Source organism: Oncorhynchus keta, chromosome 17 (assembly GCF_023373465.1).
Source record: "Oncorhynchus keta strain PuntledgeMale-10-30-2019 chromosome 17, Oket_V2, whole genome shotgun sequence".
Lineage (NCBI taxonomy): Eukaryota > Metazoa > Chordata > Actinopteri > Salmoniformes > Salmonidae > Oncorhynchus > Oncorhynchus keta.
The window spans coordinates 61,464,566-61,479,663 of record NC_068437.1 but is presented as its reverse complement, the minus strand read 5'-3'; the positions used below and the strand labels follow the sequence as shown (position 1 = coordinate 61,479,663).

At 45.3% G+C, this 15,098-nt stretch overlaps 1 protein-coding gene across 2 annotated transcripts; it reads right to left on the bottom strand.

The window, feature by feature from the left end:
* Window positions 1–9,354: 9,354 nt before the first annotated feature.
* On the bottom strand, window positions 9,355–15,046 carry kbtbd4 (kelch repeat and BTB (POZ) domain containing 4). Of its 2 annotated transcripts, none has more exons than XM_035790164.2 (7): window positions 14,986–15,046; window positions 14,418–14,586; window positions 13,984–14,138; window positions 13,688–13,859; window positions 13,097–13,238; window positions 12,889–12,995; window positions 9,355–12,673 (listed from the first exon to the last, which is right to left on the bottom strand). In XM_035790164.2, exons 2-7 carry the CDS (start codon window positions 14,562–14,564, stop codon window positions 11,813–11,815), a joined length of 1,584 nt encoding a protein of 527 aa, XP_035646057.1. In that variant the 5' UTR covers window positions 14,565–14,586; window positions 14,986–15,046; the 3' UTR covers window positions 9,355–11,812. The 2 variants fall into 2 exon arrangements, with proteins under 2 accessions (XP_035646057.1, XP_035646058.1); XM_035790165.2 differs by having other exon boundaries at window positions 14,875–15,009.
* Window positions 15,047–15,098: the final 52 nt, after the last annotated feature.

The following is a 15,098-nucleotide window of genomic DNA, read 5'->3' as shown; positions in this document are numbered from 1 at the left end:
CTACACCCAGAAATGGATCTGACCTGGGCATCTCACTCAAACTGTGGGGGGGGGGGGTCTGAACTGGGAGAGGAGAGCAACAGCTATAAGCAAAGTTATTTCACAACATTGGAGGTGTAGCTTGTCAAACAAACTACTCCTAGTGGCTGGCTGGTCACTCATTCCTGTGGGTGGGTCTAGTGGACTGGAGGCACACACGCACAGCCACTACAACCCCCACTTTAACCCTCACACTGGTGTCAGCAACTGATGCTCAGAATAGTTCACAAAGTCCGACATGTTACTGGCCTTGGGTTTCAGTTGAACAGCCTCCTTAAACACATCGATGGGAGCCTCAGAGCCTTGGCCTGCCCGGTGTAGTGTCTACCTGTGTTTATTCCACACATTTAGTTGAAGGTAATTCCCCATATCGTTTCACTTTCAACCTCTTACTGCAACTGTCAATCACAGGAGGATTCTGGGGGCAACTGTGGGGTCCAGCCTTGATTGGTTAACTGATTAACTTTAATATATATATATAAATGCATAATAAAATCTGGCTGTGACTGGTCAATTGTGTGAGTCAGCGGGTGGGCAAACACAGGAGGATTCTGGGGGCAAACACAGGAGGATTCTGGGGGCAACCACAGGAGCCCGCTCTCAATGTTCAAAATACACCACAGAGCAAAATTTAGTCACAGAGGATCAATAGTTTCTCAAAAATAACTGTGGATTAAATGTGATCACAAGCACATACAGGAAACTGCCAAAAGGAAGGATTACCCAACGTAGTGTCTTAAAGGGTGCTGGGACACAGTGAGCTGCCAGAACAGCTTCAATACTCCTTGACATACATTCTACAAGTGGACCTAAACCATGCCAGGATTTAAAAAATTTAAATAAAGATGATTTAACCTTTATTTAACTAGGCAAGTCAGTTAAGAACAAATTCTTATTTACAATGACGGCCTACCAGAAGGCAAAAGGCCTCCTGTGGGGACGGGGGCTGGGATTAAAAGTAATAATAATAATATAGGATTAAACACACATCACGACGAGAGAACACAACACTACATAAAGAGAGACCGAAGACAACAACACAGCATGGCAGCAACACAACAACACAGAATGGTAGCAACATAGCATGGTACCAACACCAACATGGTGGCAACACAACATGGCAGCAACACAACATGACAACACAGAATGGTAGCAACATAGCATGGTACCAACACCAACATGGTAGCCACACAACATGACAACAACATGGTAGCAACACAACATGGCAGCAACACAACAACACAGAATGGTAGCAACATAGCATGGTACCATGACACCAACATGGTAGCAACACAACATGACAACAACATGGTAGCAACACAACATGGCAGCAACACAACATGACAACACAGAATGGTAGCAACATAGCATGGTACCAACACCAACATGGTGGCAACACAACATGACAACAACATGGTAGCAACACAACATGGTGGCAACACAACATGACAACAACATGGTAGCAACACAACATGACAACAACATGGTAGCAACACAACATGGTACCAACACAACATGGTACCAACACAACATGGTAGCAACACAACATGGTACCAACACAACATGGTAGCAACACAACATGCTACCAACACAACATGGTAGCAACACAACATGGTACCAACACAACATGGTACCAACACAGCATGGCAGCAACACAACATGACAACACAGCATGGTAGTAACACAACATGACAGCAACACAACATGGTACCAACACAACATGGTACCAACACAACATGGTAGCAACACAACATGGTAGCAACACAACATGGTAGCAGCGCAAAACATGGTACAAACATTACTGGACACAGACAACAGCACAAAGGGCAAGAAGGTAGAGGCAACAAAACATCAAGCAAAGCAGCCACAACTGTCAGCAAGAGTGTCCACGATTCTTTGAATGAAGAGATTGAGATAAAACTGTCCCGTTTGAGTGTTTGTTGCAGCTCGTTCCAGTCGCTAGCTGCAGCGAACTGAAAAGAGGAGCGACCCAGGGATGTGTGTGCTTTGTGGACCTTTAACAGAATGTGACTGGCAGAACGGGTGTTGTATGTGGAAGATGAAGGCTGCAGTAGATATCTCAGATAGGGGGGAGTGAGGCCTAAGAGGGTTTAATAAATAAGCATCAACCAGTGGGTCTTGCAAAGGGTATACAGAGATGACCAGTTTACAGAGGAGTATAGAGTGCAGTGATGTGTCCTATAAGGAGCATTGGTGGCAAATCTGATGGCAGAATGGTAAAGAACATCTAGCTGCTCGAGAGCACCCTTACCTGCCACTCTATAAATTATGTCTCCGTAATCTAGCATGGGTAGGATGGTCATCTGAATCAGAGATAGTTTGAAAATTCACCGCAGACCATAACCTATTATTTGTAGCCATCATTTACTCAACTGTTACCTTTATTTTGGCAGTTACCAGTTGGACCAGCATTATTACCAGTTGGACCAGCATGATTATCAGTTGGACCAGCATGATTATCAGTTGGACCAGCATGATTATCAGTTGGACCAGCATGATTATCAGTTGGACCAGCATGATTACCAGTTGGACCAGCATGATTATCAGTTGCCAGTTGGCCCAGCATGATTATCAGTTACCAGTTGGACCAGCATGATTATCAGTTACCAGTTGGCCCAGCATGATTACCAGTTCCCAGTTGGACCAGCATGATTATCAGTTACCAGTTGGCCTAGCATGATTATCAGTTACCAGTTGGACCAGCATGATTACCAGTTGGACCAGCATGATTATCAGTTACCAGTTGGCCCAGCATGATTATCAGTTACCAGTTGGCCCAGCATGATTATCAGTTACCAGTTGGACCAGCATGATTATCAGTTACCAGTTGGCCCAGCATGATTACCAGTTGGCCCAGCATGATTACCGGTTGGACCAGCAAGATTACCGGTTGCCTACAGTTGGCAGAGCATGATTACCGGTTGCCTACAATTGGCCCAGCATGATTACCAGTTGCCTGCAGTTGTCCCAGCATGAGTACAGGTTGCCTACAGTTGGCCCAGCATGGTTACCGGTTGCCTACAGTTGGCAGAGCATGATTACCGGTTGCCTACAATTGGCCCAGCATGATTACCAGTTGCCTATAGTTGGACCATCATTATTACCTGTTGCCTACAATTGGCCCAGCATGATTACCGGTTGCCTACAGTTGGCCCAGTATGGTTACCGGTTGCCTGCAGTTGTCCCAGCATGAGTACAGGTTGCCTACAGTTGGCCCAGCATGATTACCGGTTGCCTACAATTGGCCCAGCATGATTACCGGTTGCCTACAGTTGGCCCAGCATGATTACCGGTTGCCTACAATTGGCCCAGCATGATTACCGGTTGCCTACAGTTGGCCCAGCATGATTACCGGTTGCCTACAGTTGGCCCAGCATGATTACCGGTTGCCTACAGTTGACCCAGCATGATTACCGGTTGCCTACAGTTGGCCCAGCATGATTACCGGTTGCCTACAGTTGGCCCAGCATGATTACCGGTTGCCTACAGTTGACCCAGCATGATTACCGGTTGCCTACAGTTGGCCCAGCATGATTACCGGTTGCCTACAGTTGGCCCAGCATGATTGCGGTTGCCTACAGTTGACCCAGCATGATTACCGGTTGCCTACAGTTGGCCCAGCATGATTACCGGTTGCCTACAGTTGGCCCAGCATGATTACCGGTTGCCTACAGTTGGCCCAGCATGATTACCGGTTGCCTACAGTTGGCCCAGCATGATTACCGGTTGCCTACAGTTGGCCCAGCATGATTACCGGTTGCCTACAGTTGGCCCAGCATGATTACCGGTTGCCTACAGTTGACCCAGCATGATTACCGGTTGCCTACAGTTGGCCCAGCATGATTACCGGTTGCCTACAGTTGGCCCAGCATGCATGCCAAATATACACCTTGTTGTGTTATGGCCGTAGACATATAATCAATAGAAGAGTTGTGGAACCTGGTAATTTGTCTATTAAACTCATGGGTACACTATATTTCTATGGCTGCTAGTCTTGACTTGAATGGGAACTACCATCTATGGGTTATATTTCTATGGCTGCTAGTCTTGACTTGAATGGGAACTACCATCTATGGGTTATATTTCTATGGCTGCTAGTCTTGACTTGAATGGGAACTACCATCTATGGGTTATATTTCTATGGCTGCCAGTCTTGACTTGAATGGGAACTACCATCTATGGGTTATATTTCTATGGCTGCCAGTCCTGACTTGAATGGGAACTGCCATCTATGGGTTATATTTCTATGGCTGCCAGTCCTGACTTGAATGGGAATTACCATCTATGGGTTATATTTCTATGGTTGGTTGCGGCTGTCTGTTTTGCCTTTTGCAAATGTCTAAATACAACCAATGGCCTAGAACTCTAGAACAGAGGAACTCTGCCTAGAAGGCCAGCATCCCGGAGTCACCTCTTCACTGTTGACGTTGAGACTGGTGTTTTGTGGGTACTATTTAATGAAGCTGCCAGTTGAGGACTTGTGAGGCATCTGTTTCTCAAACTAGACCCTCTAATATACTTGTCCTCAGTGCAGGACATGTTGAGTGCCCTTCTCTATAAGCATGCTGAAAGTCTGTTATTAATTTGTTTACAGAGAAATTGCATTGTATTTGGTCAAACTTTTTTTTCCAACAGTTTGCTAAGAGCTGGCAGCAAGCTGATAGATCTGCTGTCAGAATCAGTAAAGGTCTTTCTTTCTCTCTCTCGGAGGACCTGAGCCCAAGGACCGTGCCCCAGGACGACGACCATGATGGCTCCTTGCTGTCCCCAGTCCACCTGACTGTGCTGCTGCTCCAGTTTAAACTGTTCTGCCTTGTTATTATTCGACCATGCTGGTCATTTATGAACATTTGAACATCTTGGCCATGTTCTGTTATAATCTCCACCCGGCACAGCCAGAAGAGGACTGGCCACCCCACATAGCCTGGTTCCTCTCTAGGTTTCTTCCTAGGTTTTGGCCTTTCTAGGGAGTTTTTCCTAGCCACCGTGCTTCTACACCTGCATTGCTTGCTGTTTGGGGTTTTAGCTGGGTTTCTGTACAGCACTTTGAGATATCAGCTGATGTACGAAGGGCTATATAAATACATTCAGCATTTCACGGTAAGGTCTACCTGTTGTATTCAGCATTTCACGGTAAGGTCTACCGGTTGTATTCAGCATTTCACGGTAAGGTCTACCTGTTGTATTCAGCATTTCACAGTAAGGTCTACCTGTTGTATTCAGCATTTCACAGTGAGGTCTACCTGTTGTATTCAGCATTTCACGGTAAGGTCTACCTGTTGTATTCAGCATTTCACAGTAAGGTCTACCTGTTGTATTCAGCATTTCACAGTAAGGTCTACCTGTTGTATTCAGCATTTCACAGTAAGGTCTACCTGTTGTATTCAGCATTTCACAGTAAGGTCTACCTGTTGTATTCAGCATTTCACAGTAAGGTCTACCTGTTGTATTCAGCATTTCACGGTAAGGTCTACCTGTTGTATTCAGCATTTCACGGTAAGGTCTACTACACCTGTTGTATTCAGCATTTCACAGTAAGGTCTACCTGTTGTATTCAGCATTTCACGGTAAGGTCTACCTGTTGTATTCAGCATTTCACAGTAAGGTCTACCGGTTGTATTCAGCATTTCACAGTAAGGTCTACCTGTTGTATTCAGCATTTCACAGTAAGGTCTACCTGTTGTATTCAGCATTTCACGGTAAGGTCTACTACACCTGTTGTATTCAGCATTTCACGGTAAGGTCTACTGTTGTATTCAGCATTTCACGGTAAGGTCTACCTGTTGTATTCAGCATTTCACGGTAAGGTCTACCTGTTGTATTCAGCATTTCACAGTAAGGTCTACTACACCTGTTGTATTCAGCATTTCACGGTAAGGTCTACCTGTTGTATTCAGCATTTCACGGTAAGGTCTACCTGTTGTATTCAGCATTTCACAGTAAGGTCTACCGGTTGTATTCAGCAGACATAAGGAAGCAATTTGTGAGTGTTTTTTTTTACTTGATGTAATGCTGCTAAAGGCATTTGAAGGCTGAATGTGACATTCCAGTAGTTGTTGGTTTGTTACTGTATCTACTTCACCCCACGTTGACTGTAGTGAGTTCTCGTGACAATAACATGGTAAACCATTTCTCTGACGTCAGAACACTCAAGAGACAAAGCACAGGCCCAAAACATTGGGGTTGGAACAGGCCCAAAACATTAGGAGTAGAACAGGCCCAAAACATTGGGGTTAGAACAGGCCCAAAACATTGGGGTTAGAACAGGCCCAAAACATTGGGGTTAGAACAGGCCCAAAACATTAGGAGTGGCACAGGCCCAAAACATTGGGGTTAGAACAGACCCAAAACATTGGGAGTGGAACAGGCCCAAAACATTGGGAGTGGAACAGGCCCAAAACATTGGGAGTGGAACAGGCCCAAAACATTGGGAGTGGAACAGGCCCAAAACATTGGGAGTGGAACAGGCCCAAAACATTGGGAGTGGAACAGGCCCAAAACATTGGGAGTGGAACAGGCCCAAAACATTGGGGTTAGAACAGGCCCAAAACATTGGGGTTAGAACAGGCCCAAAACATTGGGAGTGGGACAGGCCCAAAACATTGGGAGTGGAACAGGCCCAAAACATTGGGAGTGGAACAGGCCCAAAACATTGGGAGTGGCACAGGCCCAAAACATTGGGAGTGGCACAGGCCCAAAACATTGGGGGTTAGAACAGGCCCAAAACATTGGGGTTAGAACAGGCCCAAAACATTGGGGTTAGAACAGGCCCAAAACATTGGGGTTAGAACAGGCCCAAAACATTGGGAGTGGAACAGGCCCAAAACATTGGGAGTGGGACAGGCCCAAAACATTGGGAGTGGAACAGGCCCAAAACATTGGGAGTGGAACAGGCCCAAAACATTGGGAGTGGCACAGGCCCAAAACATTGGGAGTGGCACAGGCCCAAAACATTGGGAGTGGAACAGGCCCAAAACATTGGGAGTGGCACAGGCCCAAAACATTGGGAGTGGGACAGGCCCAAAACATTAGGAGTGGCACAGGCCCAAGACGTGGTCCTTCTGTAGCTCAGTTGGTAGAGCATGGCGCTTGTAACGCCAGGGTAGTGGGTTCGATGGAACAGGCCCCGGGACCACCCATACGTAGAATGTATGTACACATGACTGTAAGTCGCTTTGGAGGCCCAAAAAGCGTCTGCTAAATGGCGTATATTATTATATTATATTATACATGGGAGTGGCACAGGCCCAAAACATTGGGAGTGGCACAGGCCCAAGACATTAGGAGTGGCACAGGCCCAAAACATTGGGAGTGGCACAGGCCCAAAACATTGGGGTTAGAACAGGCCCAAAACATTGGGGTTAGAACAGGCCCAAAACATTGGGGTTAGAACAGGCCCAAAACATTGGGAGTGGAACAGGCCCAAAACACTGGGGTTAGAACAGGCCCAAAACATTGGGGTTAGAACAGGCCCAAAACATTGGGAGTGGCACAGGCCCAAAACATTGGGAGTGGCACAGGCCCAAAACATTGGGGTTAGAACAGACCCAAAACATTGGGAGTGGGACAGGCCCAAAACATTGGGAGTGGCACAGGCCCAAAACATTGGGAGTGGAACAGGCCCAAAACATTGGGAGTGGAACAGGCCCAAAACATTGGGAGTGGAACAGGCCCAAAACATTGGGAGTGGCACAGGCCCAAAACATTGGGAGTGGAACAGGCCCAAAACATTGGGGTTAGAACAGGCCCAAAACATTGGGAGTGGCACAGGCCCAAAACATTGGGGTTAGAACAGGCCCAAAACATTGGGGTTAGAACAGGCCCAAAACATTGGGAGTGGAACAGGCCCAAAACATGGGAGTGGAACAGGCCCAAAACATGGGAGTGGAACAGGCCCAAAACATGGGAGTGGAACAGGCCCAAAACATTAGGAGTGGCTAACAAGCTGTTGGTTTGAAACCCAGGCATTGCTTGCAGGTCATCCAACATGGAACTGAAAAACAGCTGGATTTTTATTAGATAATATTAACATTTCTTACCACCACACAAGGCGGAACAGAGTGCTTTGTGCTGCAAAAATATCACATATTCAAAAAGATTAGCTGGCTAGCCAGATCAACAATTCATGATTTTAAAACTGAGCGGTTCTTCATAATTGACACATTGCTGAATAAACTAGTTCATTTAACTTGGTCTAAACAGCTGACGAGATTGCCTAGTGCGTTGCATGCCCCCAATGATTGAATTTAACATTCATATGAAAAGTCATTTGGTTAACATTTTAACATTTAATAAATAAAACGTTATACTCACATTTCATTAAGTTGTTTTTTTATCTAGCGAGAAACTATTCTCCCAGGAAATGGCGAATGAGAATGCGGTGACCTCATAACGCTACGCGCCTCAAAGATAATCCCAATGAATGGAGATAGTCGACTCATCTGAAGTCACATTCGCTGACTGTAATACTTCGACAGGCATAACTTGTTAAAAAAAAATTCTGAATACGTAAATCCACAGTTGTAAATATTAGGGATGTCTGAACAGCCTGTTTGTTCACATTGTAGTTTTATTTGTGAGCTTTGTTGAATATATTTACAGATAATGGGATGTATTTGTGACATATGCAAGAAAATATGATCTCTGAATTCTCCGATCGTGTGGTTTCATCCCATCACTTATTGCTGTACAATGAACATGATTTACAGCTGTGAGGATGACTGCATCAGAGACCATAAGAGACAGAAAGATCAGCTTATGTAATGTAACACCTTACAGAGCATTCAGAAAGTATTCAGACCCCTTGACTTTCTACTCATTTTCTTACTTTACAACCTTATTCTAAAATTGTTTTTTTTTTCAAAATACGGGGGAAAAAATCCATATCAATCTACGCACAATACCCAATAATGACATCACAATACCCAATAATGACATCACAATACCCAATAATGACATCACAGTACCCAATAATGACATCACAATACCCAATAATGACATCACAATACCCAAAAATGACATCACAATAACCAATAATGACATCACAATACCCAATGGGGCGGCAGGGTAGCCTAGTGGTTGGACTAGTAACCGAAAGGTTGCAAGTTCGAATCCCCGAGCTGACAAGGTACAAATCTGTCGTTCTGCCCCTGAACAGGCAGTTAACCCACTGTTCCTAGGCCGTCATTGAAAATAAGAATTTGTTCTTAACTGACTTGCCTAGTAAAATAAAGGTAAAATAAAAATAATGACATCACAACACCCAATAATGACAAAGCTAAAAAAATATATATATACTTTTTTGCAAATTTATTACAAATAATACAAACGGAAATATCACATTTACATAAGTATTCTGACCCTTCACTCAGTACTTTGGCAGCGATTACAGCCTTGAGTCTTCTTGGGTATGACGCTACAAGCTTGGCACACCTGTATTTGGGGAGTTTCTCCCATTCATCTCTGCAGATCCTCTCAAGCTCTGTCAGGTTGGGTGAGGAGTGTCGCTGCACAGCTATTTCCAGGTCTCTCCAGCGATGTTTGATCAGGTTCTGGCTGACCAAGACCCTCTCCCCCGATTTCTCAGGTTGGCCGGGCGGCCAGCTCTAGGAAGAGTATTGATGGTTCCAAACTTCTTGGGGTCCTTCAATGCTGCAGACATTTTTTGGTACCCTTCCCCAGATCTCTGCCTCGACACAATCCTGTCTCTATGGACAATTATTTAGATGGTTTGGTTTTTGCTCTGACATGCACCTGTCAACTGTGGGACCTTATTAGTGTGTGCCTTTCCAAATCATGTCCAATCAATTTGAATTTACCACAGGTGAACTCCAATCAAGTTGTAGAAACATTTCAAAGATGATCAATGGAAACAGGATGCACCTGAGCTACATTTAGAGTCTCATAGCAAAGGTTCTTATATACAGTGCCTTGTGAAAGTATTCGCCCCCCTTGAACTTTGCGACCTTTTGCCACATTTCAGGCTTCAAACATAAAGATATAAAACTGTATTTTTTTGTGAAGAATCAACAACAAGTGGGACACAATCATGAAGTGGAACGACGTTTATTGGATATTTCAAACTTTTTTAACAAATCAAAAACAGAAAAATTGGGCGTGCAAAATTATTCAGCCCCTTTACTTTCAGTGCAGCAAACTCTCTCCAGAAGTTCAGTGAGGATCTCTGAATGATCCAATGTTGACCTAAATGACTAATGATGATAAATACAATCCACCTGTGTGTAATCAAGTCTCCGTATAAATGCACCTGCACTGTGATAGTCTCAGAGGTCCGTTAAAAGCGCAGAGAGCATCATGAAGAACAAGGAACACACCAGGCAGGTCCGAGATACTGTTGTGAAGAAGTTTAAAGCCGGATTTGGATACAAAAAGATTTCCCAAGCTTTAAACATCCCAAGGAGCACTGTGCAAGCGATAATATTTAAATGGAAGGAGTATCAGACCACTGAAAATCTACCAAGACCTGGCCGTCCTTCTAAACTTTCAGCTCATACAAGGAGAAGACTGATCAGAGATGCAGCCAAGAGGCCCATGATCACTCTGGATGAACTGCAGAGATCTACAGCTGAGGTGGGAGACTCTGTCCATAGGACAACAATCAGTCGTATATTGCACAAATCTGGCCTTTATGGAAGAGTGGCAAGAAGAAAGCCATTTCTTAAAGATATCCATAAAAAATGTTGTTTAAAGTTTGCCACAAGCCACCTGGGAGACACACCAAACATGTGGAAGAAGGTGCTCTGGTCAGATGAAACCAAAATTGAACTTCTTGGCAACAATGCAAAATGTTATGTTTGGCGTAAAAGCAACACAGCTCATCACCCTGAACACACCATCCCCACTGTCAAACATGGTGGTGGCAGCATCATGGTTTGGGCCTGCTTTTCTTCAGCAGGAACACGGAAGATGATTCAAATTGATGGGAAGATGGATGGAGCCAAATACAGGACCATTCTGGAAGAAAACCAGATGGAGTCTGCAAAAGACCTGAGACTGGGACGGAGATTTGTCTTCCAACAAGACAATGGTCCAAAACATAAAGCAAAATCTACACTGGAATGGTTCAAAAATAAACATATCCAGGTGTTAGAATGGCCAAGTCAAAGTCCAGACCTGAATCCAATCGAGAATCTGTGGAAAGAACTGAAAACTGCTGTTCACAAATGCTCTCCATCCAACCTCACTGAGCTCAAGCTGTTTTGCAAGGAGGAATGGGAAAAAATGTCAGTCTCTCGATGTGCAAAACTGATAGAGACATACCCCAAGCGACTTACAGCTATAATCGCAGCAAAAGGTGGCGCTACAAAGTATTAACTTAAGGGGGCTGAATAATTTTGCACGCCCAATTTTTCAGTTTTTGATTTGTTAAAAAAGTTTGAAATATCCAATAAATGTCGTTCCACTTCATGATTGTGTCCCACTTGTTGTTGATTCTTCACAAAAATATACAGTTTTATATCTTTATGTTTGAAGCCTGAAATGTGGCAGAAGGTCGCAAAGTTCAAGGGGGCCGAATACTTTCGCAAGGCACTGTAAATAAGATATTTCTGGGGGAGGGGGAGGTTCTATAAATTTGCTAAAATATCTAAAAACCTGCTTTTGCTTTGTCATTATGGGGTTTGGTGTGTAGATTGAGAGAATAAGACTTTAACGGCCAAAGTAAAAAGGATCTGAATATTTTCCATTCTATATTCTCAAATACCTCATGCCCTCACCGTAGTGAGTTTAAACTTTAGGCCAGGACAAACTGCCAGTTGGTCAGCAGTATCTTAATCCCCTTGATAACAGTCACGGCTGACGTAGCGGGGTTAAACTTCAACGTGTGAGCGTCTCCTTTTGTACACCTCTCTCTGAACACGTAGACGGAGCCGTTACAGCTGGCCACCTTCCAGAAGGACGGCACACAGCTCCACACCTCGGGGAAGCGTAGCCTGGTGAAGCTCTCCAACAGCGGGTTGTAACACACCAGGGAGTCCCCCTCTGCTACGATAAACAGCAGATCCATGTGTGCGGCGGCGTGCATCACTCCCGCCAACGGCAGGACGTAAGGCTTCAGTTGGCACTTCTGAGTCTTCGTGTCGAAGCACTGGATGAGTCGTGACGGCTTGGTGAAGAAGTCCATGTCGTTCTCTTCCCCCCCCAGTATGTAGATGGTTCCTCCCAGGTTAACCCCCGCCGCCCCGGACACCGCCGTATCCAGATGGCTAGTCTCTGTCCACACGTTGTCCTTCACCGTGTAGTAAATCACGGCGTTGGACAGTGTGTCCTGGAGCGTCTTACCTCCCAGACTATAGACGGCATCCTGGAGCGAGACTGAGACCATGGTGTGGCTGAGACGATCTCGGGGCAGCGGGGCACAGCGCTCCCAGTCCATGGTCTGCATGTTACACTTCCACATGCGACGAGGGATGGACCCCCCTACCACGTAGAGGTCCGGCCCGTGTTTACAGGCTGCTGTGATCTGGTGACACAGGCTGTTCTGGCCGCTGACGCTGACGGCATCGTCCTCGTCACAGTGCAGGGAAATGGCCAGGGAGTGGGTCCTCGTCTCCTCCTTACCTATCAGGTAGATGTGCACCATCTCACCGATCTCCTGCAAAGACACAGTGAGGGAATCAATAGTCACTACATGTATAACTAGAATGATATATACTAAAATTGTAGGGGGGAAAAACTAACATTTGTGTCGGTGAACATGTTTTAGCTACGACCTCCGTAAAACTGGGTGCATCTCAAAAAAAGTCCCCCCAATCTGAAATATTAGAGACGTGCAGTGGAGTTTTGGGTTCTAGAATGAGAACACTGAACCTTGAGGTTCTCCTGGAGAACAGTGGAGAACTCTTCTCTCTCCACCTTGTTGTGGTTGATCCAGGATTGGATGGCGACCGTTGGGTTCTGAGAGGTTGGAACCCCGTCTGGACAACAGAAACACAGGTAAGGGTCTGACAAAATGGCCGCCGTGGCATTACCCAGGTGGGTGATAAATATGGTGGTGGGGTAAGAAATCAATAAGTACCTTTGATAATGTCCATGAGGAGACAGAGTGGCAGGTTGAGGAACTCATCAGTCTGGTGAAGTTGGACCAGGTGGATCTTAGCACAATGTTTGGCTGCAGTATACAACTCCTGGTCACTGTGCCTGTCTGCCAGCCACATCACCTACAGCAGGAAGAAGTCAATCAACTGACAGTACTTCAGAAAGCTACCGTTGGAACAAGATGACGGCAGGGTAGCCTAGTGGTTAAAGCGTTGGTCTAGTAACCGGAAGGTTGCAAGTTCAAACCCCCGAGCTGACAAGGTACAAATCTGTCGTTCTGCCACTGAACAGGCAGTTAACCCACTGTTCCTAGGCCGTCATTGAAAATAAGAATTTGTCCTTAACTGACTTGCCTAGTTAAATAAAGGTAAAGTAAAAAATAAATAAATAAAAATGACAAGATGGTCAGATTGACAGCAGCTACACAGATCCAGTACCTTGACGAATACAATTCACATTTCTATCTGAGTCCTTCCTATCTACAAAGGGAACACACACGTGCTCATTAATTCAGACACCAATGATTGGCTGTATCAGGTCCAGGAAATAGAAACGCAGCCAATCAGCTCACCTGTAGGCAATTCTTGACATCTACGGTGCGTGACAGGAAGCGGGAGCATTCTTCAAACAGAGCAGTCAGCTGGTACATGTCAGCCATCTCATAGGTGTCCTGCAGCTCCTCCACTGTCAGCTTCACTGTCCCGTGGTAGATGTAGTCAACCAGCAGCTGGAAGACTGATGCGCTGTGTAGAAAATAGACTTTATTGTCCAATTGGTGAGAAACAACTCATTGAGTAGTTTATGGGTCAAGTGCCATGTGCAAAGGGCACAACGGCAGGCGATGGGATTAGAGACCAGCAGCCCTACCTGACGTCCTTCAGTTGGATGCTACGTGTGTGAGCCTCTCTCAGGTTGGATGTGAACATGGATCTAAAGAAGCTGCTCTGGGCTGACAGTACCAGGCGGTGCAGGTTAAAATCCCTCCCCTCCACCTTAACGGTCACGTCAGCAAACAGGCCGTCCTGAAGACACGGGGATATAAGATGGAGGAACCGTTAATGTCATCATACCTCCCAAACTAATGCTGCACTGGGAGACAGACTTCAAATGAATGGAGCATATATGATTCCTTGGCCCTTTCTCAATATTCATCTTTCCTTGATTACTCACATCCTCTCTCCTTGCCTCCTCTTCAAACCCCATTGGAGATGAAGGCCTGAGGGGAGGGAACCTTCACCTCTTATAAGTTTTGAGGAGATAGGATGCGATGAATCAGAGAAAGTTGAATTGAGATTCCTTACCTGCAGACATAGGTCCATGATGCTCTGCACCACGCGGCTGGAGTGGGAGCGGTCTGTAAAGGTGTAACCGAGGAAGTAGTTCTCCTCTGCCACCAAGGAGCCTGCTCCTACACTCTGTCCCCCGAACCTGGCCCTACTGGACTCCATCTCACCAGCTAGCAGGGTTAGGCTACATGAGAAACATCGAGAAACACAACAGTTAGTGTGTATAGTTAAAAACACTGGCGGTTAAGACAACTAAAAAATAACTAAAAAGCAGACTACGAATGTGCAGAGATTTAAAACATGCTGGTTCGTGTTTCTATGCGAACTGAAATCACACTGGTTTTAACTGGACTAACGTTATGTATTATTTTGGTTTACGAAACCAGAAAAATAGATAATGCTCATTCATTGGCTGTCAGTAAAAGTTAAGTTACTGTAGCAAGCGAAGCAACCAAACGGTACAAATCCTTACCGCGCCACTATGCTGACACCAAACACGCCGAGTTGTTTAACTAACAGTTTAATCAATATCAGATTCTGGTTTAAGATATCATTTATTGGCTAGTAAATCTTTTCAGCCTACCTTTGCTCCACTATCTGATCTATTTCATCATACGGAAGACGGCGTAATATTCACCGGAAGTAAACAAACCTTTTTCCTGGCCAGCTCAGCTGATGCTGGTGCCAGAGATAGGT